The sequence below is a fragment of the Aquarana catesbeiana genome, linkage group LG06, assembly GCF_042186555.1.
Source record: "Aquarana catesbeiana isolate 2022-GZ linkage group LG06, ASM4218655v1, whole genome shotgun sequence".
In the NCBI taxonomy this organism is placed as follows: Eukaryota; Metazoa; Chordata; class Amphibia; order Anura; family Ranidae; genus Aquarana; species Aquarana catesbeiana.
The window spans coordinates 51204762-51231116 of record NC_133329.1 but is presented as its reverse complement, the minus strand read 5'-3'; the positions used below and the strand labels follow the sequence as shown (position 1 = coordinate 51231116).

Below are 26355 nucleotides of genomic sequence, written 5' to 3'. Positions count from 1 at the left end.
CATAGGTGATCCCCTTCACTGCATACCGACCAATCTATTGTCGTTTGTGATATTGTTTAGCGCTACGCTTTTTTGCTGTTTCTCCCCATATATACTTTGTTGGTTGTGTTAGCTGCTTTTTGTTTCTTTTGTGAGCAGCGCAGAATCATTTTGCACATATTAACTCTGTCGAATTCCAGTGTAGCTGCTTCTCTTGCTTTGCGCATTATGAGTTCCTTTTCCTCAAAATAGTGCACTCTGCAGATGATATCTCTAGGGGTATCAGAAGCCATGTTACGAGGACGGAGTGCTCTGTGGACCCTGTCTAGCTTCAAGGGGTGGTCTGCAGGGTTTCCCAGGAGGCTGTTGAAGATTCCTCTAACGGAGGCTGTTAGGTCATCATCCCTGTTGCCTCCGGCAACCCCCTAATGCGAATGTTGTTTCTCCTGTTACGATTTTCTTGATCCTCGATCTTGTATAAAGCCATTCTGTGCGCCAGGTTAAGGTTGCGGGTGGAGGTTTGTAAATCCCTAATGGCTGCTGCGTGTCCATCGAGGCGCTGTTCAGTCTCCTCTACACGCTCTAATACTTGAGCTAGGTCCGCTCTCACCCCTGATAACTCTTTTTTGATCACCCTCTCCAGGCCATGCAGCATAGAGGCTAGGTCAGGCCACTCATTAATTCCGCCACTCCCGTGTGTCTGATCGGGCTTCCCACTTTGTCTGAGCCTCCTGAGGACACTGGAGAGCGGCGCTTGGATTCCAGCCTGTGACGAGAGGCGGAGCTTACCCCCGATCCACGTGGTGAGTGGCCTAGTCCGTCTGCTTCAGCGGGATCCTCCGATTCCGTGGTGAGGAATCGCTTAATAGTGTTTTTGGGGGTCCCCTTTTTAGGCTGAGGCCTGTTCTCTTCCCCATACTTGCCATCCATGTGGAAGTGTTAGAAAGTGCTGTTAAAGGCTGATGTAGAAGGTGCCGACGCCGGAGCTCGCATGAGAAGCGTCCTCACCGTCTCATGTCCAAGCCATGCCCCCCCCCGTAGAGCCTTTTTTTACATGACTAAACCATCCTGGGCTGTTTGAGATAATCCGACCAAACGGGAGACACCTGGTGTGTTCAAGGCTTTTGAATTACATCCCTTTGGTGAGTGTGAACCCCAAGGGGAGTGTGTTTCACGTGGTGTGGATGGTATATGCCCATCAATCATTAAGTAGAATCCTTCACCTATCAATTGAACTGTCTCATCACCTATCAACATACTACTGATTTTCTCATATATTTTTACATGTGGATGCTGGTCATACTTTATTTATTTGATTGCAGTGCTGCTTTGAGTATTGGAACTTTGTCTATATGGACTAAGGACATTTTTTACTTACGTGCATATTTTTTAGTTTTATTTAGCAGCTGCTTTTATGTACATATACTTGTGTCATATACATTTATATATATATATGTGTACAAGTATATATTTTTTGGGGAGAAATTCATTTTTTCTGAGCCCTGAGCAGTGCAATTAGGCCTTATAGACACTGAGGTTAATATATATATATATATATATATATATATATATATATATATATATATATATATATATACGACGGGACAGGTTCTCCAATGCAAAATATATTTATATCAAATGCTCTTCAAGGCATACAATGGTTTTATGCCTTGAAGAGCATTTGATATAAATATATTTTGCATTGGAGAACATGTCCCGTAATTTTTTCTATTGGATATTGGTGGAATATTGGGAGTCCACCTTGACACTGATCTCTACATTGAGAATTGGAGGAACATTTGAAGTAACCCACCCTAATTTTTCATATATATATATGGTTACAAAGGATGGGGAGATGGCAAAGGTATTGAATTTATTCTTCTCCTCAGTATTCACGAGTGAATCGGGGGGCTTCAGTAACCAAAACTGCAGTGTTTATCCTCATGACACAACACAGGAAGCACCTACATGGTTAACAGACGACGGAATTAAAATTAGACTTGAGAAACTTAACATTAATAAATCACCGGGACCAGATGGCTTGCATCCGAGGGTACTTAGGGAACTCAGTCAGGTGATTGCCAGACCGTTGTTCCTAATTTTTACAGACAGTCTATTGACTGGAATGGTACCAGCTGATTGGAGAAAAGCCAATGTAGCACCAATATTTAAAAAGGGCCCAAAAAACATCCCTGGGAATTACAGACCAGTTAGCCTAACATCAATAGTATGTAAACTCTTGGAGGGGATGATAAGGGACTATATACAAGAATTTAGTAATAAGAATGATATCATTAGCAGTAATCAGCATGGATTCATGAAGAATCGTTCTTGCCAAACCAATCTATTAACCTTCTATGAGGAGGTGAGTTGCCATCTAGATAAAGGAAGGCCCGTAGACGTGGTGTATCTGGATTTTGCAAAAGCATTTGACACAGTTCCCCATAAACGTTTACTGTACAAAATAAGGTGCGTTGGCATGCACCATAGGGTGAGTACATGGATTGAAAACTGGCTACAAGGGCGTGTTCAGAGGGTGGTGATAAATGGGGAGTACTCAGAATGGTCAGGGGTGGGTAGTGGGGTTCCCCAGGGTTCTGTGCTGGGACCAATCCTATTTAATTTGTTCATAAACGACCTGGAGGATGGGATAAACAGTTCAATCTCTGTATTTGCAGACGATACTAAGCTAAGCAGGGCAATAACTTCTCCGCAGGATGTGGAAATCTTGCAAAAAGACCTGAACAAATTAATGGGGTGGGCGACTACATGGCAAATGAGGTTCAATGTAGAAAAATGCAAAATAATGCATTTGGGTGGCAAAAATATGAATGCAATCTATACACTGGGGGGAGAACCTCTGGGGGAATCTAGGATGCAAAAGGACCTGGGGGTCCTAGTAGATGATAGGCTCAGCAATGGCATGCAATGCCAAGCTGCTGCTAATAAAGCAAACAGAATATTGGCATGCATTAAAAGGGGGATCAACTCCAGAGATAAAACGATAATTCTCCCGCTCTACAAGACTCTGGTCCGGCCGCACCTGGAGTATGCTGTTCAGTTCTGGGCACCAGTCCTCAGGAGGGATGTACTGGAAATGGAGCGAGTATAAAGAAGGGCAACAAAGCTAATAAAGGGTCTGGAGGATCTTAGTTATGAGGAAAGGTTGCGAGCTCTGAACTTATTCTCTCTGGAGAAGAGACACTTGAGAGGGGATATGATTTCAATTTACAAATACTGTACTGGTGACCCCACATTAGGGATAAAACTTTTTCGCAGAAAATAAGACTTTAATAAGACTCGTGGCCACTCATTACAATTAGAAGAAAAGAGGTTTAACCTTAAACTACGTAGAGGGTTCTTTACTGTAAGAGCGGCAAGGATGTGGAATTCCCTTCCACAGGCGGTGGTCTCAGCGGGGAGCATTGATAGCTTCAACAAACTATTAGATAATCACCTGAATGACCACAACATACAGGGATATGTAATGAAATACTGACACATAATCACACACATAGGTTGGACTTGATGGACTTGTGTCTTTTTTTCAACCTCACCTACTATGTAACTATGTAACTATATATGTTTCATATATATATATGTGGCGCTGATATTTTTGCTTTCTAATGACATATAATGCAAAAGCGATAGACAATGTTATATATTGGTATTTGGCACCATCTAAAGGCCAAAACGTGAAATGGACTTAATTTATTTTTCTATTTCAAGAACATGGAGAAATGTTACAGGAAGTGACTGTTTGTTTACATTATACAAGAACTTACCTACCCACAATGCCAAGTGACCTACCCATGAACACTGAGTGACAGAACTGCATGCTGGGTAGGCAATAAAAGGCCCCGCGTGGCCATTTTCTCTCTCTTGTTTCTGGGATGCATGGCCTGCCAGCAGGGACCTGTGGGTGTGTGTGTGTCCCACAGCACTGCGGCCTACATTGTGCGGATTGGAACAGCAGTCTTTGATCCTGCCTTACATCACAGCGTGCTGGAGCAGCAGTGTGATAGTTTCAGAGACCCTTGAAGGAGGTAACCGAGGACTCCCGGTCGTCTGTGAAACGGAGCAGTGTGACAGCGTGGCCGCAGCAAATAGACTGAGACCTTGTGGAGCGGAGGCATCCATCTGTCTGGACTTAGTGTGGTGAGAGGGCTGATGTCCAGAACTTTGTACTGCATTTCACACACTTATAGGGCGTACACACGGTCTGACTTTGTTCGGACATTCCGACAACAAAATCCTAGGATTTTTTCCGACGGATGTTGGCTCAAACTTGTTTTGCCTACACACGGTCGCACAAAGTTGTCGGAATTTCCGATCGCCAACCACGCGGTCACGTACACCACGTACGACGAGACTAGAAAAGGCCGGTTCAGAACCAAGCGCGGCACCCTTTGGGCTCCTTTTGCTAATCTCGTGTTAGTAAAAGTTTGGTGAAAGACGATTCGCGCTTTTTCAGACTCTTGGCTTTCAGATCGTTTTCTGCCGTTCAGTTTGTGCTTGTGGGTTTGTATCTGCTCTTCAGTGCGTGTAGCAAGTTCCGCGTGACTTTAGGTAGTCATTGTATTCTTGTTCGTTCGTTACTGTTTTTCAGGTCGCTCTTCACAGGCCTTGCTGTTCTTCAGTGCGTTCTGTTACTTCGTTCTGAGCAGCCGACCGTTTTCTAGCCATGTTTCGTATGCGTACTCCTCGTAGAGTTCGTGCTGTGTGGGGGCTTGGTGTTGGGGTCCTGACCTTGACACAAGTCCAGTCCATGAACAGGGTGGGGAGGAGTTCATGGACCAAGAATTGGTTGCTTCAGCGTGACCAGTTCTCTCATATGCCTTTGCTCCGTGAGATCCGTGAGAATAATCCTTATGATTTCAGGAACTTTCTCAGGATGACGGACCCCATGTTTCACCGTCTGTTGGCTTCGCTGACCCCCTATATCAGCAGGCAGGATACCTGCATGAGGCAAGCCATCACTCCGGAGCAGAGGTTGGTCGCTACCTTGCGGTATTTGGCCACAGGGAGAAGTCTGCAGGACTTGAAGTTCTCGACAGGCATCTCCCCCCAGGCTCTGGGGATCATTATCCCAGAGACCTGTTCTGCCATCATACAGGTCCTGCAGAAGGAGTATATGAAGGTAAGATTTTTATCCTTTAATATCACATTTTATTGTATTGAATGTTTGATAATATCTTGTATTTCTTTCCTCATTCCCTAATTACCATGATTGTAATATGCTGTGAATGTCCCCTTTGTCCTCATGCATGCTGGATTTTTATGTCATTATTATTTTATGTCCTTCATACATATTTGCCCTTCACTAACCTCCCCAGCATGGTGTCTCCTGCCTATATTCACCTCATGTAGTCACTTAACAATGTATTTTATCAGCTCCATAGTAGTGCTTTACCCCAAACACCCCCTAAAATGTTTGGAAATGTTATTTTTTCTTTAAATTCAGGCAGAGTGCCAGAGGCTTTTTTTTTTGTGGTGTCCCCAAATAATTTTTAGTAACCCTCCCTCCCCCAACTGCTAAGTCAGCTGATCCCAATTCTCTATCTATCCTCAATCATCTATCTGCTGACTTTGCCAAACCCATACACACTATACCCACCTCTTTACTGGTCAGATTTATGGATGAATTACCCAAAGCATGTAGTGCAAGGGCCTGCCTGTATACTTTCCAATGGTACTGTTTAAAGTTTTTATATCCTATTATTATCTTGATAGGTAATAGCAGAATGTCCAAATATCCTCAAATGTGTACAGTGTGTATTTATATCTTTGTATTCAGACACTTCTTACATGTCCAGTGGGCTGCCAATAGTGTAATAGGAGGGGCTGTTCCAAGTAATCCCCATTATTTAGGCATTCATCTCTCAAAGAAGTGAAGAGGGTTACCTGTCCAAGATTTCCACACACCCACTATAATGTTAGAAATGGCCCATAAGAGGGGGGGGGGATATGATAGGTGTACCTTATACTTTGGTGTTGTTAAATTCCCCTTAATAAATGCTATCTGGAGGTTGCCCCATAATATTTGTGTCTAATCTGCTTGCCATGTTTCAGAGTAAAAATAGTAATGTTTATTGTTTTTTCCTCAACAGTTTCCTTCCACGCCACAGGAATGGCAGACTGTGGCCTCCCACTTTGCCGAGCGGTGGGACTTTCCTAACTGCGGAGGGGCAATTGATGGGAAACACATCCACATCGTCCCACCACCCAACTCGGGGTCGTACTATTATAATTACAAGGGGTTCAATAGTATAGTGATGTTGGCGGTGGTGTCAGCTAATTACGACTTCTTGTATGTGGACGTGGGGAAGAATGGCCGGATGTCCGATGGTGGAGTCATCGCCCAGACGGAGTTTTACAGGCGTCTCCAGAATGGCAGCTTGGACTTGCCAGCTCCAGAGGACAATGTGGAAGGACTCCCATTCGTGTTCGTTGCTGATGAAGCGTTTGCGCTGGGGGACCACCTGATGCGGCCATTGCCGATGAGTACCCTCACCCCGGAACAGAGGGTTTTTAATTACCGGCTGGCCAGAGCCCGAAGAGTGGTGGAGAACACATTTGGAATGCTGGCCAGCCGGTTCCGCCTATTTATGACACCCATTCATATGGCGGAGTATAAACTGAACCATATAATACTTGCGTGCTGTGTTCTCCATAACTTTTTAAGGAAACATTCGGCCAACTATGCTGTCTCAGCTGGGCCTGAGGCCGGAATGATACATCAAACCACACTGACGGCGCTTGAAAGCGGCCGTCCTGGCTTGCCCTCCCTGAGTGCCCGTGATGTCCGGTTATGATACCAGGAGTTCTTTGCGGGTAGGGGGGCCATCAATATGCCAGACAATCTGTGAAGCCTTTTTATAATAAAAAAAATAAATAAATCTTTGTGGACATTTACTGCTTGTGTTTGTTTTAGCTGACCCTGACAGAAATGTTTGGAGTGCAGAAAATGGCGTGATTGTGTAACCTTATACAAAGCACTGTTGGCTGTTATTTACTAAATGCAAAAACACATTTCACTACAAGTGCACTTGGAACTGCACTGAAACTGCACTTGTAGTGCAAAGTGTATTTGCCCTTAGGAAATAACCCCCATTTTCTCATCAAACAACAATTACATCACCCCAAAAGTGTTGTAGCGTTGAGACAATAATCCACACATTCTTGATTAACAATCTTTTTAATACCTGCACAATCACATGTGCATTTACCAAAGGTTTTTCACACAAACCAACATGTTTGTTGTATACCAATTTTTGTGGTGGCATTATCCAAAATCAAAATGTCCATTTTATAGAAAACAGGCCTGTGTAAAACCAACAAGAAAGACACAAATCTTGATCTTACAAAGTTCACATTTGGTAGAACTTGAAGGCAATATCAGACATGAGTATTTAGGAACTGTGTTTGATATTGCGTTCAGATGGTGGGAAATCACCAAAGCCAAATTTGGAAGATGCACACAAATTTCCCAATGTCAACATGTGCTACCTGCCATCACGGGGGATCAAGGGATGTGTTTTGGGGGAGCAATCCCTTCCTCACCCCTACTTTATTATTGAGGAAGGGGTTGCACCCCCAAAACGTGTCCATTGATCTCCCGTGATGGCAGATAGCACATGTTGGCACACTGTGTGCATCCTCTAAATTTGGCTTTGGGAAAAATCACAAAAACATTTAGCACATTGTAGCACACAAAAGAAGAAAGTGATTTGGAGGGGTTTTAAACTCGCCCCAAAACATCAATGATGTTTTTATATTTTGGAATAACATCATTGATGTTTTGCTTGATGATTTCCAATTGTAAATTACACCTCATGATCTCCCCGATCAGGATCTGGGCACTTTCAGATGTGAAAGGATCTTCATCCACAACCTCACGATCACCTAAAAAAGAGAGGAACCCCAAAATAAATTTGGTTTAAAAAAAATGCCGCCATCCATCTCTTATCTGAGCCTGTGGTCACAGACACTCACCTGTTGTGGTGACTAGTTCCACCACGTCTTCTTCCTCCTGCTCAGCTTGTGTTGGGGGGATTTCCCCTTCTTCCAGAGGGGGGGGCTCTGGTCTCCTCGGATGAGGGGTGTCCTCCGAGTCTTTTCTCCCCTATGTGAAACAAAATGGTATAATTAGCACACAGATATTTAATGTCAGAACTATAAATAGGAAACATTGCTTGGAAGTGGGGTACAATTGTCAATTTTAGCAGAGTTCCAAGTTGTAATTTGTTGAATGCCCTTTGTCAACCTGCAATACTTTACCTGTTTAGTGTGAGCTTCACAGATGTAGCCCCCCCTATAGTATACACTGGAGCACCTGTGTGGCCCCCCTAATAAAAATGGCGTTTTTGTGTCCCACACTAGTGCTCCAGTGTCCAGATGTGAAAACAGCTGCTGAGTGTCCTCTCCTTACACAGAATCTAGTTTGCATTTCATTCTAGTAACAAAGTCATCTACACAACCCAATTCTTTGAAGACAAGTATAGGGCGTCAAAATGGTGGCCAAATGCATATGGGCTAAACAATGGTATTTTATATTTGGAACGAAAAATGTTTGATCCGAACGAATAATGTGCCCATGAACATGAAAGTTGCCATTTTAAACTGTACAACAGTTCCTAAAAGCACATGGAGCAGCACGAACGTAATAAACATAAAGAATAGGAACACAGCACAACTACTTACTTTTTTGCAGCACTCTCCGGATCTTTCTGTACTGCTCACGTTCTCATAATTTCAGGTCCAACCACCGCTTCCTGAGCTGATCTTTCGATCGCCGTACCCCGAATTTCCGGTGCAGACTCCTGACCACTTTCGCCATGATCTTGGCCTTTCGGACATTGGGGTTGGGGTAAGGCCCATACTTTCCATCATAGTCGGCCTTCTTCAGGATGTCCACCGTTTCCAACATCTCCCCAAAAGACATATTTGAGTCCTTAAATCTCCTTCTGGATCGGGACGTTTCAGGCTCCGGCCTTTCCTCCTCCTCCTCCTCCTCGTTGCTCCAATTATCATGATCATGCTGTCTATCCACCATGTGCTCTTCCCCCACTGCGCCGAACGAAAAGGGGCGAGGAATAGACTAGAAAGAACGTCAGGGGCGGGTGGAGTTATACGCATGCGCAGTGTGTATAAAGCATAACACACGTGCGTCTTACGTACGATCTGTGAGCGGAGGAGGGAGCATCGGAGATGCCAATCGTGATAACGAAGGTAAGATCTAAACTTGGGCCTATACTGCTTCGAAATGGAAGCCTATATTGTAACAAGATTAGGGGAGTTTGGCCTTACATTAGGGTTTGTCTTGTGTTGTGTCTTGCAGAGAAAATGGATGGGTTCAACGACCACAATTTCCTGCCCCTGTTCATAGACAAATACAGGGAGCTGCCCTGTCTGTGGCAAGTGAGACACCCCCACTATAACCACAAACAGAAGAGGCAGGCAGCGCTGGAGAAACTGCTGGAGTTGGTGAAGCCGGTGGTCCCCACAGCAACCATCCCTTATTTAAAAAACAAAATTGGTGGCCTGAGGAGCACTTATCTTAGGGAGCGCAAGAAGGTCACAGATTCCCAGAGATCCGGAGCAGCAGCAGATGACGTTTATGTCCCCAGACTGTGGTACTATGAGAGACTGCGATTTCTGTCAGACCCCACTGAAGTCAGGGAATCCCTCTCCACTCTTCCTTCCACGCTTCCTTCCACCCCAGCTGAGGCTTCCGATGTCCAACCTGGGACTTCCAGCCAGGAAGAAGTGGAGGAGCCCAGCTGGAGTCAGGTATAGCATTCTTCTACAGATTTCTGGTCAATAAATAAATGAAGTTTACTAGATTTTATTATTGATCACTAATTGCTGATTGAAAAAAGTGTTTTACATATCAATAGACAGTAGTGGGCACCCAAAATTGGGACAAGAATGAAAAATGCTGGGCTCAGAATGATAGTCAGTTATATTTGTTAACATTCAATTTGCAGCAGTCAGGAGGTGAAAATTGTGTGTGATTGATGAAAAAAAAATAAAACTATGTCCCTTTTTCATACACAGGAAGACCTCAGCCAGGAGGAGGTTGTGGAATGTGGCAGTCAGGAGGAGGCGGGGATTAGTGGCAGCCAGGAGGAGGCGGGGCTAAGTGTCAGCCAGGAGAAGCCTGGGACAAGTTGCAGCCTGACTGAGTCTCAGGTCCCTCCCCTCCGCCTGCCACATAAACGAGCCAGGAAGACGACTCTGAGTCCCGTGCAGGATTCAGCATTCAGGCTGATCCAGGAGGCTTCTGCTTCCCTCAGAGCCTGACCAACTCCTGAAGAGGCCTTTGCCTGCATGGCTGCCACCAAATTGCAGGGCATGCAGGAGGGCCAACGCAGGCTCTCTGAGGACCTTATTTATAAAGTCCTACGTAAGGGGGTGAGTGGGGAACTAACACCCAAGACGGATGTCATTGAGATGGACGATCCTCCTCCTCCTCCTGCTGCCACAACTCCACCACCAGAGCCACCACGTGGAAGGAGGCGTGGAAAGAAGACCAAAGAGTGATGGCCCTGGGTTCAGTCTGGTCTGACAGAAGATGCAGTCTCTCGTATGACCACAGCCTGGGGACATAGATGTCATCTGTTGCTTTCCGGATCTCTGGGACTTCTGGACCACACTGCCCTCCCTTAGATAAGGACTCCTCAGGCCACCAATTTGGCTTTTAAATAATTGATGTCTGCCCTGGGGGTACAAGGCTTCACCCACTTCTGCAGTTTCTCCAGCGTTGTCTCCCTCTTTGTTTATAGTTGTGAGCCCTTAATACATTTTTTGGGGAAATTCTACTCTCCTGTGTGTGTTTTCATCCAAAAAGGACAGTTTGTTGGTGACGATTCAGGTACATTTCTAACATAAAATGTGAAATTAACAAGAGACAACAACACCAAACAATCTCCTACAGATTAAATAGAACAACATATCAATGGTGTTGTGGGAACTTGTCACAAAAAACACACTCAAACATTTTCGGGAGTACAAATCAAAATCGCAAAAATAAAAAAAATAAAATAGAAACACAAAAAAAGAATCTACATTAAAGCCCAAAAATATATAAAAAATATACAAAAATATGTTGTCAGATGTGAGAAATCAAAATATATTGAGGGAATCCCGATAAATAGTAACGAAAGAAGTTTGTGAGAAGTGTGTGTGAATATGAGCAGCAAAACTACTTAATTCTTGTCACATTATAAAGAAGAAGAGAGTGCGCTGTATTAAACCATTTTTAACATTGCAGCGTGACGAAAGTGCTGTATCCATTGCGAACGCTAAGTTTACCAGAATGAGCTGTCCCGTCTCGGAATTTCTTCTGAGCATGCGTGGCACTTTGTGCGTCGGAACAGGCCACACACGGTCGGAATTGACGCGATTTTGTTGTCGTAAAATTTTATCTCCTGCTGTCCAACTTTGTGTGTCGGAAAATCCGATGGAAAATGTCCAATGGAGCCCACACACGGTCGGAATTTCCGACAACACGCTCCGATCGGACATTTTCCATCGGAAAATCCGACCGTGTGTATGGGGCATTAGACTGATTGCATAGTGTTGCTGGGACTGGTAGTCCCATGGAACAGTTCAGTTCAATAGAGTTACATGTGCATAGGCCTCAAGCCTGATTTCATTACTAAGTGACTGCCGCAGGAGGTACATTCCCAGGGAAGGAGTTCACAGATACTTTGTACAATTGAAGTTACTGCTTTATATTATTCTACACTGCTTTATTGATTGGAAATTCTGTGGATTATAGGTACTGTTACAAAATAGCTAGCAGAAGACAGAAGAAAGAAGACCAGAGACTATATTCCTTATTTTAAGGCCTTACAGTGTTGCTATTACCTACTAGAGACTGTAGGAGGAACATTGAGTTAATTATATTGTGGTATATCATTCTTGCCAAATACTGTGCGTCGCATTGCTGATCTCATAGTGTCTACGCAGTGTGCTGAAAGTGGGAAGGTGCCCAGTGCTGAGGTTGTTGCCTGAGCATTAGTCCCACTTGGAGTCACGCCTGCAGGAGCAATACAGGTAGCTCTCAGGTGATAGCCATTCACAACTACTTGTCTCATTATTGTATACCAATTGTTGTCCTTGTGTTAATGATTAAACCTGTTCTACTAAATTTACCTTTTGGTTTAATACAATCTGTTGTGAGGCTTGTTCATTTATACCCAGGCAACAACACAGATAAAGTGAAAATAATTTGCGACTATTCAACCGTCTTTTATTATTGAGCTTCACACCAACACTGCACCAAAGCTGTGTCAAGGGGATTAAGCCAATTTATAGGGGGTAAGGATAGCAGAGTACAGGCCCAATCAATTACCAGCAGCTCCTTCGGGGGTCAGTGCTACATATATATATATATATATATGTGTGTGTGTGTGTGTATGTGATTCTGCACAGATCGACTGTCCTGTAGCAATAAATCTGCTATGGGGTGGTTGGCAAGTGGATAATCCCCATGAAGAACAATATTTATACCCATTATCCTATCACAAACCGGCCAAATGTAGGATGTGTAACAATGATATTCCCCCCATATAATCCCCTTGTAGAAAAATAATTATACCCACTTTCTTTTCAAGAAAAAGTCAAATATGTTACATGGGATGTGTATCCATGCTTTTCCACCCATGCTTTAAAATAGCCTATAATCTTCATTTTAAAACATTGTTATCGAGGTTGCTAATAAAACCGTCAAAATGTATTGCTTTACATACACATGTACAGTATGAAATCAGTAATCTAATCCTAGAAATTTACTGAGTAATTTTTCCATTATTTCTGTTAATTTACTATGATTCTATTCTACAGCTGCATATATATCAAAAAGTGAACAGTTAACCACCTCAATACAGGGCACTTTCACCCCCTTCCTGCCCAAGCCATTTTTCAGCTTTCAGTGCTGTCACATTTTGAATGACAACTGCGCGGTCATACAACACTGTACCCAGATGAAATTGTTATAATTTTTTCCCCACAAATAGAGCTTTCTTTTGGTGGTATTTGATCGCCAATGGGGTTTTTATTTTCTGCGCTATAAACAAAAGAAGAGTGACAAGTTTGAAAAAAAAACTAATTTTTTACTTTTTGTTATAATAAATATCCAATTTTTTTTTCTTTAAAACATTTTTTTTTCAGTTAAGGCCGATATGTATTCTTTTACATATTTGGGGTAAAAAAAAAATAATCGCAATAAGCGTATATTGATTGGTTTGCGCAAAAGTTATAGCATCTACAAAATAGGGGATAGATTTATAGCATTTTTATTTATTTTTTTTTTTTAGTAGTAATGGCGGCGATCTGCAATTTTTTTTTATTGTGACTGCGATATTGCGGCGGACAGATCGGACACTTTTGACACATTTTTGGGACCATTCACATTTATACAGCGATCAGTGCTATGAAAATGCATTGATTACTGTATAAATGTGACTGGCAGGGAAGGGGTTAACACTAGGGGGCAAGGAAGGGGTAAATTATGTTTCTAGGGAGTGTACTCTACTGTCCTCTGTACTGGGAACACACCATCGGTCTCCTCTCACCTGACAGGATGTGGATCTGTGTGTTTACACACACAGATCCACAGTCCTGCTGTGTTACCGGGCAATCGCGGGTGCCCGGCAGACATCGCGGCCGCCGGGCACGTGCACCGGGTGCCCAGTGACACGGCGGGCGCGCGCGATTGCGGTCGGCGGCGCGCGCACGTCCCCTGGTGGACCGGGAATGCAAGGCTGTCATATGACGCCCGCCCCCAACGAGAGCCGCGCTGCCTGCCCTCAATTGGCAGCCGGTGGTCGGCAAGCAGTTAAAGTGGTTGTAAACCCCATTGATGAAATCTGACCTGGTCACATACTATATATATCTATAGTGTTTACTTATCTCTCTCCAAAGCCCTAAGTCCCGTGTCTTTCTGCTGCTCTGCTCCTCTGTTATCGGCATGATAAGGTCTGACAAGCTCTTCAACACATGAGATGGAAATTTGTGATGGGGAGTGAGCTTAGAGATAGATTAGCAGAGAGCTGGTCTATTCAGACTGCAGCTCTGCAAGTTTCTTCATTTCTCTGCCTATGTGGAGTTGGGGTGTGCGCCTTTCCTCCAATCAGCTCACACACAGTGTATGCCCAGACTCCCCTCCCACTGCTGAAATAGGAAGAAACATTAGTAACACAGTTCTGAGTAACAGAGTCATTTTCATATATATATATGTGTGTAAAAAGTATACTGACACCTAGTGAGAGTGCTGAGCATTGCAGCCAATCATCCCATCATCCCAATATACAGTTTAGTACGTCCCCGGGTAGTGCAGCTATCTGAATACCTGTTTTATGTAAACCTTTGCACAAACATTAGTAGCAGCGGTTCCTAGTTATTTCATTAATTTTTTATTATTTGAGGTAGCGCATTATAATTCACATAAAGTAGTGCAGTGTTGAATAGCTAAAAATGCCCTGGTCATGACGGGGGCAAAACCTTCCGGAGCTGAGAGGGTTAATGGGCCTGAAAAGTCAGCGGACCTAACTTTAAAAACAAGGCAGTTCATTATAGTTACAAAAACCGCCGGAGGCTCAATCACTCACTGACTGGACACTGGGAATGCTAATCAGCAGGTCTGGCAGACCCCAGGTCCGCCGGCCACCCCGATCATTCCCGAGAGAGGCAGAACATCAATCTGCCTATCTAAACAAGGCAAATCACCGTTCTGACAGGGGAGAAGATGGAGATATTGTGGTCCTGCTGAGTAGGAACACAGATCTCTGTCTTTCCCCAGTCAGAGAAACCTCCCCCACAGTTAGCAAGCACCTCCTAGGAACACATTTAACCCTTTGATCGAACCTGATGTTAACCCCTTCCCTGCCAGTATCATTAGTACAGTAACCATGCATATTGTTAGCACTGATCACTGTATTAGTGTCACTGGTCCCCAACAAAGTGTCAAACGTGTCAGTTAGGTGTCCAATTTGTCCACCGCAATGTTGCAGTCCCTCTAAAAAAAACAAAAAACAAAACGCTGATCACTGCCATTACTAGTAAAAAAATGTATTAAGTTAAAATTCCATAAAAACATCCCATAGTTTGTAGATGCCATACCTTTTGTACAAACCAATCAATATTCGCTTATTGGGATTTTTTTTCCCATGCAAGGACGTATGCTGACTCTGCCCTACGCGTTTTCTTCACATAAAAGTTTATTAAAGTATTAAACTGGGATACATACATTTCTGCATAACAAAAGTTGACAATGTATTATAAAGTACAATACAGCGGTTAATTCAGATAAGTACAGTTATGTTATCTTGAGTAACAATAACAATGGTTTGCAAACATATAGAGAGGCCAGTTTCTCAATTATGACTTCTAGTGATGTCACAGGCATGACGTAAAGCGGGCCCAAAATCATGTTTCAAGTCCTGTCTCTATAGAGAGCTCGATAATTGCTGTATGGTTTACCAATTTTACAAAAATGTACTCTAGGTCTTATTAAAGGAGAGGATATGATAAGTGAAAGGAGAAAAATTACAGAAAATACTAGAGAAAAATGGGAAATGTGGATAAATAAAATTAAAAAAAAAAAAAAAAAGGGGGAAAGGGGTTTATTAAACCACCGAAGGAGGGTACCTAGGGATCGATTATAAGAGAGGACCCAAAATAAACAATCCATGGTATTTAGTACCGTTCGGTCGTACGCAGAACCATATCAAGTTTTGAATCTTTAAGTGTAGGTCCATGGGTTTGTTATACATCAAATCATACAGAATGTGTTAAGACCTTCTACTCATCTCATTAGTTTTTCAAAGACCTGGGAGTATTTAAAGACAAACCACGGAGACCAAGTTTTATGATATTTCTCCGTTATTTCGGAGGATTGTGCTGCTGTGTCTTCCATCTCGCAGATATAGGCGACTCTATTTAGCCAATCTTTGAGTGTAGGAGTGTGGGTGGATTTCCAATAAAGTGGAATAAGTGAATTGGCTGCATTAATCAAGTGCTTGGATAGAGAAGTTTTATATTTTTTAAATGAAAGATTGGTTATATGGAGCAAGCAACATGCCGCATCTAGCTTCAGTTTGGTCTCCGTGATCTGTAGGATAACCTTCCTCACCTCGGCCCAAAAAACTTGGATCAGGTCGCATTCCCACCACACATGTAACAACGTACCCCTGTCTTTATTGCATCTCCAGCATATTTCTGTAGTTTGAGGGAACCATTTATGTAGTTTATCAGGGGTGGCATACCAGTGAGTTAAGATCTTATAAGCCGTCTCCTGCATCCGTGTACTTATCGAGCCTTTATGGGCCAGTATACAAGCAGCCTCCCACTGTTTGTCAGTGAATTGTATATTCAGTTCCCTAGACCATCTCTCTCTGAACCTGTCCGTGTCATCAGGTTGCAAATCCTGTATTAAAGCATAAGAAAGGGAGGTAGATTTTTCCACTGTCCCCCCTTTCAGACATAATTGTTCAAACTCGGTGAGATCTCTTGTGAAATTGTTCCTGTGTATAGCGGAATTGACAAAGCTGCGTATCTGGAAGTATGTCCACATGGGGATGTGAGGTGTTTTGTTATCGCTCCTAAATTGGGAGAGATCCTTTATTTTCTTTTTTGTGAAGCATTGCCCTGCCAGTATAGGCATTTTGGTATCTGTTGATGTCAGAAGGTGGTTGCCCACGCCCGGTGGAAAGTCTGAGTTATCTTTTAGTGGTGTGAGCGGGCTTAGCGGGGAAGAGAATTTAGACTGTTTTGCCAGTATGTGGAAAATGTCCAGGGAGGTACCAATAAGTGGATGAATCTTTACAATGAGGGGGTCTGTTATTTTTGATGCCCATGGTAGGAATCTAAGTGGGTATGAGCACATATCGTTTTCTATGGTGACCCAGTCCTTATTTTTGGAGTGGCAATGCCAGTCAATGATACGGGCGAGATGAGAGGCATGGTAATATCTCTTAAAGTCAGGTATCCCCAGGCCTCCCAGCCTTTTGGGTCTGGTAAGGAGTGAGGCTTTAATGCGGGGCGGTTTATGGGCCCAAATGAATCTCATTTGTATAGCGTGTAATTTTTTGAAGAAACTATGGGGGATTTTGACAGGTAAGGTGCGTAGTAGGTATAAAATTTTCGGAAGGACAGTCATCTTGCAAATGGCTGCCCTGCCGAACCATGAAAAGTAGGATGTGTGCCAATTTTGTAAGTCTTTTTCGATAGTTTTAAGGATAGGTGGGAAATTCCGTTCATATACTGAGGAGAGTTTAGGTGTTAACCAGGTGCCCAGATATTTGATTGCATTGTTTTCCCATTTAAAGGGGCTGTTGCTCTGAGCCCTATTTAGTACATCTGTCGGCAGAGTGATGTTCATGGCTTCAGATTTTGAGAAATTGATTTTAAGGTTGGAAACGTAGCCATATGTGGAAAACTCTTTCAGCAATGAAGGGATGGAAATGTGCGGGTCTGTCAAAAAAAATAAAAGATCATCTGCGTAGGCAGCAACTTTGTATTCTCTGGTATTTAGACTGAAGCCTCTAATGGAGTTATTCATTAAAATATGTCTTATGAACGGTTCCAATGATATGATAAAGAGCAGAGGGGACAGTGGACACCCCTGTCTAGTCCCATTTTTTATGTTAACACTCTCTGATAGTGTGCCATTAATTTTAATTTTAGCTGAGGGGTTTTGGTACAAAGCCGAGATCCATGTCAGCATATGTGGACCTAGTCCTATGTGTTCACAAGTCCCCATCATATAATCCCAAGCTACTCGATCGAAGGCCTTCTCGGCGTCGGTAGACAAGAGAAAGCCCTCGATCTTTCGCTGACGGGCTGCATAAATCAGATCCAATGATTTCGTCACATTGTCTTTAGCTTCCCTGTTAGGGACAAAGCCCACTTGGTCTGGTCCTATTATATCATGTAATAGAGGCTTCATTCTATTGGCGATAATTTTGGCTAATAACTTGACGTCAAGGTTTAGTAGGGAGATCGGGCGATAGCTAGCGCAGTGTATTGGATCTTTGCCTTCTTTAGCTAGTACTGTTATGTGTGCTGTCAGGAAGTCGTGTGGGACGGATCTCTGGTTAGATAATGAGTTCAATGCGTTTGTTAAAGGGGAAGTCAAGATGTCTAAAAACGTTTTGTAATAAATGGCACTAAAGCCATCTGGGCCTGGACTCTTTCCTGTTTTCAACTCTTTGATAGCTTTCTGAATTTCTGGAGGTTCTATTTGTTTCTCTAATTGTGCGATGTCTTCTATAGCTAGGATTGGCAGATTGGATTCTCTCAGGTAATTTTTTATGGCCATGTCCCTATCTCTCACCATGTTGTTGGGTTTATGTTGGGGTGGGAAGTTGTATAACTCTGAGTAGAATTCATGAAATTGTTGTGCGATTTTATTCGTTGCTCTTTCTATTTTACCTTTTTTATTTTGGATGCCTAAAATTGAGTGTTGGGAAATTTGGCCTCTCAGTGCTCGTGCTAGGATTTTTCCCGTCTTGTCCCCCTGTTCGTAGTAAATCTTTTTTTTGAAGAAGAGAAATCTCTTGGATTTAGTTTCTAGTATGTCTTTGAGTGACTTTCTTGTTTCTAATAATAATGTCGCTGATTGGGTAGTAAGTGATTGTTTATGTTGAGTTTCTAAGTCACGTATTTTGTTCGTCAGTTTATTTATTTCCAACTCAGTTTCTTTTTTTCTTCGTGCGCCCATTCGGATTAGTTCCCCTCTGATATAACATTTGTGTGCCTGCCAGACCATTAAGGGGTCTGCTGTTGGGGTAGCGTTAAGTGTAAAGTATTCTCTTAATGATGACGTCATTTTTGGTAGTAAGGATGGATCCGTTAAAAGTGACGAATTTAATCTCCATGTGTTGGATTTCACGATGGGTTCCAATATGTTCAGCGTGATGGCTATTGGGGCATGGTCCGAGATGGATTGTATGCCTATATGCGCCGCGCTTAAAGTGTCAAGGTCCCTTTTGTGAGATGAACAAGAAGTCTATTCTCGCATGTCGGTTATGTGGTATCGAGTAAAAGGTGTAATCTCGATCCTCTGGGTGTAAAAACCGCCATGAGTCGATCAGTGATAAGGAATTTATTAAGCTTTTAATTTTTTTGAGAATTTTATATGTGAGATATGTTTTCCCAGTGGAAGTATCTTCAGAAGGGTTAAGAGGAACATTAAAGTCCCCTCCCAGGATCACTTTCCCCGCAAGGAAATTTGTCAGTGCTGCAACCATTTTCTGACAAAATATGATTTGCCCTGAGTTCGGAAAGTATACGTTAGCTAGAGTTATGATGTTTCCGTGACATGATCTGTTCAGGAAGATGAATCTTCCTTCTGGATCCACTAGTTTATCTGTTATGTCAAATTTTGCGTCTTTGCTGATTAGAATTGAAACCCCTTTGGATTTAGAAGTATTGTGTGTGGCATGATGTGCCTCTGTGAAATATCTATCCGTTAGATTTGGTATATGATTTGTTTGGAAGTGTGTTTCCTGGAGGAAAACAAAACTGGGCCTACCTTTCTTCAGTTCTCTAAGGAGAGAGGATCTCTTTTCAGGGATGTTCAAGCCCCTTACGTTGTGTGAGATGATTGTAGGATTGCGTCCTAAACCTGAGTAAGCCATGGTGAGGAACCAGAGAGAGACGGCCCAAAAATCCCCTGTACCCTGCTCAGTGGGGAGTATAATCAGACAAAAAACAAAGAAAAAAAAAAAAAACAGGATTAGGTTAACTTAAATTAAATTAATTAAATTTAGACTTACTGAGATTATGTACAATAACGACAACAAATAAAAAAAAAGAAAATAATGCAAAGTGGAATTATATACCGTATAATGAGGAATATGCGGACAACAGAGAAATATCTGCTGTCTGAGGTATTTAACGTTCTGTCTCGGTATATATATGTGGAATGGTTATCCCAGAGAGGGGTAAGAGAGGGAGTAAGAAATTAGTTTAGAGAAGTAAGATTGGAGAAGATCTAGGTACTTCCTCCTCGGGCAAAGCAGTATGCCCTGGAGGATCAAATTTAGTGTGGATCAATGGGCACAATCGATACCCACCATGCACACTATTGTGGGTTTGGGGAAGGCACCCAGCGAGGGGGACCTCTGAGAGCAAACACCCATCCACCTGTATCGCGGATATCCGAATAGTCTGTGGAAGGTAGGTGTTGTTCAACAGTAGGTGAACCAAGCCTGGCCAGACTACGGCCTAATAGTCTCATTTAAAGTGCTAAAAGGTCTAATCTGCACTATAAAACAAGTTAAACAACAATAATAAAAAAAAAAAAAAAGAGAACTCTGTAATAACAGTCAGCTATCAGTAGGCTCATTCCTCTAGCCACCCTGTGAAGCAGTTATGACTTGCAGATTAAGGGTTAGTTATACAGCTTTTTTCTGTAATTATGGCTGTAGCAGGAAGTCCGCTCCAAAAAAGGAAAGAAAAAAAAAAAAAAAAAAAAACCCCCTTATCTGTGCATTCAGATATGTTATGTATGTTGAGATGGTTATACTTAACCGAGGACCATACATGACCATGGGATGTGTGGGTAACTCAGCTCAGGTCGGGTCCGTTAACGTCCGGGTTCGAGGCAAAAATAAAACATGAAAAAGAGAGAAAAAAAGAAGTAAAAATTCTCAAAAATAAACCAAGCCGCTTGTTTTAGGGGCTGTCCATGGAACGGTGGTGGATATGATTTTCACAGTTATAGCTATGTGTCGGAAAGGCTGATGCTGTTATGCTCGTTCTTCCATCATGCTTCCATCAGGATGTGCGCGGCTGCGCGGTGTGCCACTTGACTGTGGGTCAGAACGAAAGTGCTTCTGTTTCTTTGTATGCTGTTTTTCGGGTGTATTAAGAGGAGAGCGTAGAGGGCTCCGAACTTGGGGAGTGATAATAAACTCTTGGTACCAGTCCGGTAGCTCAACTACTCCAAGTTGGAGTGCATCACAAAAATCCGGGAGGTCTTCTGGCGTGCGAAGCGTATGTTGTCTACCATCAGAAGTGACCAATAGGGCGAAGGGAAAGCGCCAAGTGTATCTGATCTCTTTCTCCCTCAGTTTATCCAGTAGAGGTCGCAAGGCCCTGCGGTTTTTCAAGGTGATCTGAGATAGATCTTGAAATAGTTTAATGCATTCTCCATTAAAAATGATTTGGTCATTCCTGCGGGCTTTAAACATTATTTCCTCCTTGAGTGCAAAGCTTTGCAAGCAGCAGATTATGTCTCGTGGGGGTAAAGTGTCTGGGCCCCTGGCTCTCAGGGCTCTATGCGCCCGCACGAACTCGATTTCTGTGTCTTCAGGCTTTTCTAATAGGCTGTTGAAAACTCTCTGCAAGACTGAGGGGATTTGATCAGTTAAAACCAATTCAGGGATTCCGCGGACTCTTATATTATTGCGTCGACCTGTTGTCGAGATCCTCTAAATGCCTATTCATTTCTATGAAATGGCGTGCATGGGAGGAAGTAACTTTATCCAGTCTATGGATTCTAGTGTCCCTCTGCTTCCCTGCTGTTTCTTCAGCGGCCATCTTTTCTTGTAGTACTAATAGGCTGGTTTTGAGATCTGTGATCGCAGCAGAAAATGAGGCCTTTATGTCGGCTGCGAAGCCTGACATGTCCTCATATGTGAGGGGGTGCCCCGCTCGTGAGCTTCTCCTACCGTACTCCTCTGCTGCCGACTGAGAGTCCTCACTGTATTCATCGTCCGCGTGCACCGGCGCCATCTTGCCCCCCTCCGTGTCTTTCAGAGCCGCGGCCTGGTTCCTGAAGATATCAGAAATATCCCTCCCAGCGCTTGAGGCCATGGATCTCCGTGATCGGGTGTGATGAGGGTGTTTGGTTTGTCTGCTCATCCTCTGTGCTGAGTGCAGAAAAGACGTGCTTGGGCCTAATGTCTGGCGGAGCTCTGGAGTTAAGCTGCCATCCCCACTGCGCGCCAAGCCACGCCCCTGCCCTACGCGTTTTGTCACTCACGTCATCTGGAGCGACGTCAGAGTGACGTCGCTCCAGATGACGTCAGAGTGATGAAACGGGTAGGGCGGAGTCAGCATATATCCTTGCATCATTTCCTGTCACAAACATTGGTGTCAGCAACAAATGCTTTTGTTAATGCTACCATATGCGAGTACCTTTCCATGCGATTGTTAATAAAATAGTTTGAAACAGTATCACGCTATTTGGGCTCTCTCTCTCTCTCTTCCATGGTGTACAATATATAATGGAATCTCCTCATTGCCAGCACTAAGGTCGGTCTTCTTTCATTATTGCTACACAATGGCGCATACTGTGGATGTTTTTAACCCCAGGAGGGGTAGAAGAATCTGGTGAGTGCAGCTGCAATAGGAACACAAATTAAGATATGCACAGTGTGTTCACTCACTGAAGAGTCCATCTGACTAAAAAGAGGATTTCCTTCACGGACACAAGAGCACTTTATAATTTAAAATTCAATATCATCATTATTTAAATTTTTCTTTTTTTCAATTTTTAGTTTTTTATTTTTACTTTTGATGCTTTTTCACTTGTTTTATTTATAATGGACACTATAGAAATGCAAATCTGCTTGTTTGGTGGTTTTTAATAATTAGCACTTGGGAAAGTTTCATGTAAGCATATTTATTGCAATTGCACCTTGCACCAAAGACACTGAATTTCAAAAGAGCCAACTTCCCTAAACTACAAACCTTGCTAAAAGGCATAAATTGGGATAAAATATTAGGAACAAAGAATACAGAGGAGAGATGGGTTTGCTTTAAGAGCATATTAAATAAGGGCATTAGCCAATGTATCCCATTGGGTAATAAATTTAAAAGAGCGAACAAACATCCTGGATGGCTTAACTCCAATGTAAAAATGCATATAAAAGCAAAGGAGAAGGCCTTCAAAAAATACAAGGTTGAGGGATCATCCTCAGCATTCAGAATTTATAAAGAATGCAATAAGAAATGTAAGGGTGCAATTAGGATGGCTAAGATAGAACATGAAAGACACATAGCGGAGGAGAGCAAAAAAAATCCCAAGAAATTCTTTAAGTATGTAAACAGTAAAAAAGGGAGGACAGACCATATTGGCCCCATAAAGAATGAGGAAGGACATCTGGTTACAAAGGATGGGGAGATGGCAGAGGTATTGAATTTATTCTTCTCCTCAGTCTTCACGAGTGAATCGGGGGGCTTCAGTAACCAAAACTGCAGTGTTTATCCTCATGACACAACACAGGAAGCACCTACATGGTTAACAGAGGACGGAATTAAAATTAGACTTGAGAAACTTAACATTAATAAATCACCGGGACCAGATGGCTTGCATCCGAGGGTACTTGGGGAACTCAGTCAGGTGATTGCCAGACCGTTGTTCCTAATTTTTACAGACAGTCTATTGACTGGAATGGTACCAGCTGATTGGAGAAAAGCCAATGTAGCACCAATATTTAAAAAGGGCCCAAAAAACATCCCTGGGAATTACAGACCAGTTAGCCTAACATCAATAGTATGTAAACTCTTGGAGGGGATGATAAGGGACTATATACAAGATTTTAGTAATAAGAATGATATCATTAGCAGTAATCAGCATGGATTCATGAAGAATCATTCTTGCCAAACCAATCTATTAACCTTCTATGAGGAGGTTAGTTGCCATCTAGATAAAGGAAGGCCCGTAGACGTGGTGTATCTGGATTTTGCAAAAGCATTTGACACAGTTCCCCATAAACGTTTACTGTACAAAATAAGGTGCGTTGGCATGGACCATAGGGTGAGTACATGGATTGAAAACTGGCTACAAGGGCGTGTTCAGAGGGTGGTGATAAATGGGGAGTACTCAGAATGGTCAGGGGTGGGTAGTGGGGTCCCCCAGGGTTCTGTGCTGGGACCAATCCTATTTAATTTGTTCATAAACGACCTGGAGGATGGGATAAACAGTTCCATCTCTGTATTTGCAGACGATACTAAGCTAAGCAGGGCAATAACTTCTCCGCAGGATGTGGAAATCTTGCAAAAAGACCTGAACAAATTAATGGGGTGGGCGACTACATGGCAAATGAGGTTCAATGTAGAAAAATGTAAAATAATGCATTTGGGTGTCAAAAATATGAATGCAATCTATACACTGGGGGGAGAACCTCTGGGGGAATCTAGGATGGAAAAGGACTTGGGGGTCCTAGTGGATGATAGGCTCAGCAATGGCATGCAATGCCAACCTGATGCTAATAAAGCAAACAGAATATTGGCATGCATTAAAAGGGGGATCAACTGCAGAGATAAAATGATAATTCTCCCGGTCTACAAGACTCTGGTCCGCCCGCACCTGGAGTATGCTGTCCAGTTCTGGGCACCAGTCCTCAGGAGGGACGTACTGGAAATGGAGCGAGTAAAAAGAAGGGCTACAAAGCTAATAAAGGGTCTGGAGGATCTTAGTTATGAGGAAAGGTTGCGAGCACTGAACTTATTCTCTCTGGAGAAGAGACGCTTGAGAGGGGATATGATTTCAATTTACAAATACTGTACTGGTGACCCCACAATAGGGATAAAACTTTTTCGCAGAAGAGAGTTTAATAAGACTCGTGGCCACTCATTACAATTAGAAGAAAAGAGGTTTAACCTTAAACTACGTAGAGGGTTCTTTACTGTAAGAGCGGCAAGGATGTGGAATTCCCTTCCGCAGGCGGTGGTCTCAGCGGGGAGCATTGATAGCTTCAAGAAACTATTAGATAATCACCTGAATGACCGCAATATACAGGGATATGTAATGTAATACTGACACATAATCACACACATAGGTTGGACTTGATGGACTTGTGTCTTTTTTCAACCTCACCTACTATGTAACTATGTAACTATGTAACCTTAGATTGTCTTAGCATGTGCCACAATTTTGTTTAGTGTTTATCCTTTAACTCAACGGATATACTGACTTTTAGTATCAGGAATCACTCACTTTGTTTGATTTTAGCTTTAACGTATAAGGTCAGTGCACTAGTAATTTTTGGTTTGGTTTATTTGACAATTACATAATTGATACACTTTGGTAATACCTATTAATACACAGTGTAATATCTTTTTAGTCTCTAGGATTTTTTAAAGGAAGCACCCTATATATTTTTATACCACTATGTGTTAGCAGTAGAACAGCGTCATATCCACTTTGTGTTCCTATTATCTTTTTTTAAATTGTCACTCTTTTTTTTATAGCGCAAAAAATAAAAACTGCAGAGGTGATCAAATACCACCAAAAGAAATCTCTATTTGTGAGGAAAAAAGAACATCAATTTTATTTGGGTACAGCGTCGCACGACTGTTCAATTGTCAGTTAAAGAAAAGCAGTGCCGTATCACAAAATGGCCTGGTCATAAAGGGGGTAAAACCCTCTGGGGCTCAAATGGTTAAACAGAGTGCTGAGCCAAGTACACACCTGTACATAACTGTGCAGAAAAAATATAAGGACTCTACACCACACGTCTATCCTAGAAACTACGAGGGACCATGAATGTTGTAAAAAACAGAAGAGATGATATGAGTATTACAAGTAATTACCTATCACAATGCAATTTTCTGATGCCATCCTCTTGTACTTGATATATAGCTGAAAAGTAAAAAGCGACAAATTATTTAATAATGCATAATCAATAAAATAATGCATTAATATGGAGTCAAGTATCAAAAGTATCCAAAAATTTTACAAGACCGTCCTCTGATCCTAATGATTTGCCCTACAGAATTGACATTTAGCAAGTCAGCACTGCAATACTACTTTATGATTGCAAACTAATTTTAGTAAAAACTGTACTTCAGATCATCAAGAGTATCGCAGAAAATACAATGTGAATACAAATACACAGCAATTAAACAAAAAAGCATCTTTAAGGTAATCAGTGGAAAGATCATCATGGTTCTTACCCTGTTACAGCAGCTTTGAGATTCAGTCGGACTACATTCTGTGTAGTTTTGCACTTGGTACATGAAATAAGTGTGGCATTTCTTCAGGGCTTAGGTTTATATAGACTGACACAAAAACAGTAAAAATTTTACCTTTGTTTTATTGACCCATAGTAAGCATTGTCCTTACCTTTTCTAATAGCTCTGTCTAAGATAAGAAGTTTTTAAGTATAAGATTACCTTTTCCAGTAAACAGCCTATGCAGCCAAGGGGCCCAAGTAAACGCCCCCTTGGCTATGCGCCCTGGAAAGCCTGACCATTTAACCACCTCCTGCCCGTGATGTAAACAGAAGACTGATAAAAAGCCAATCACTGGCTTCTGTCAGAGGGACATCGGTCCTTCACACAGAGCCGCCTCTGCCTTATCTGTGCCCACCAGTGCCACCTATCAGTACCCACCAGTGCCACCTACCAGTG

At 42.6% G+C, this 26355-nt stretch overlaps 1 protein-coding gene across 2 annotated transcripts in view; it reads right to left on the bottom strand.

Moving 5' to 3' along the window:
- The window catches only part of LOC141148395 (interferon-induced very large GTPase 1-like), a 188110-nt gene extending 162119 nt beyond the window's left edge, over positions 1 to 25991 (bottom strand). Inside the window, exons 1-4 of one of the 2 annotated variants that reach the window (XR_012245200.1) lie at positions 25900 to 25973; positions 25537 to 25585; positions 7975 to 8104; positions 7191 to 7884 (exon numbers count right to left, since the gene is read on the bottom strand). Coding sequence is in view for 1 of the 2 variants with exons in the window: in XM_073635858.1 (XP_073491959.1) it covers positions 25537 to 25585; positions 25900 to 25962 (112 nt within the window). In the remaining variant the exon portion in view is untranslated. Of the gene's footprint in view, positions 1 to 7190; positions 7885 to 7974; positions 8105 to 25536; positions 25586 to 25899 lie in introns of those variants that run through there. The other variant, XM_073635858.1, reaches the window with a different exon arrangement.
- Positions 25992 to 26355: the final 364 nt, after the last annotated feature.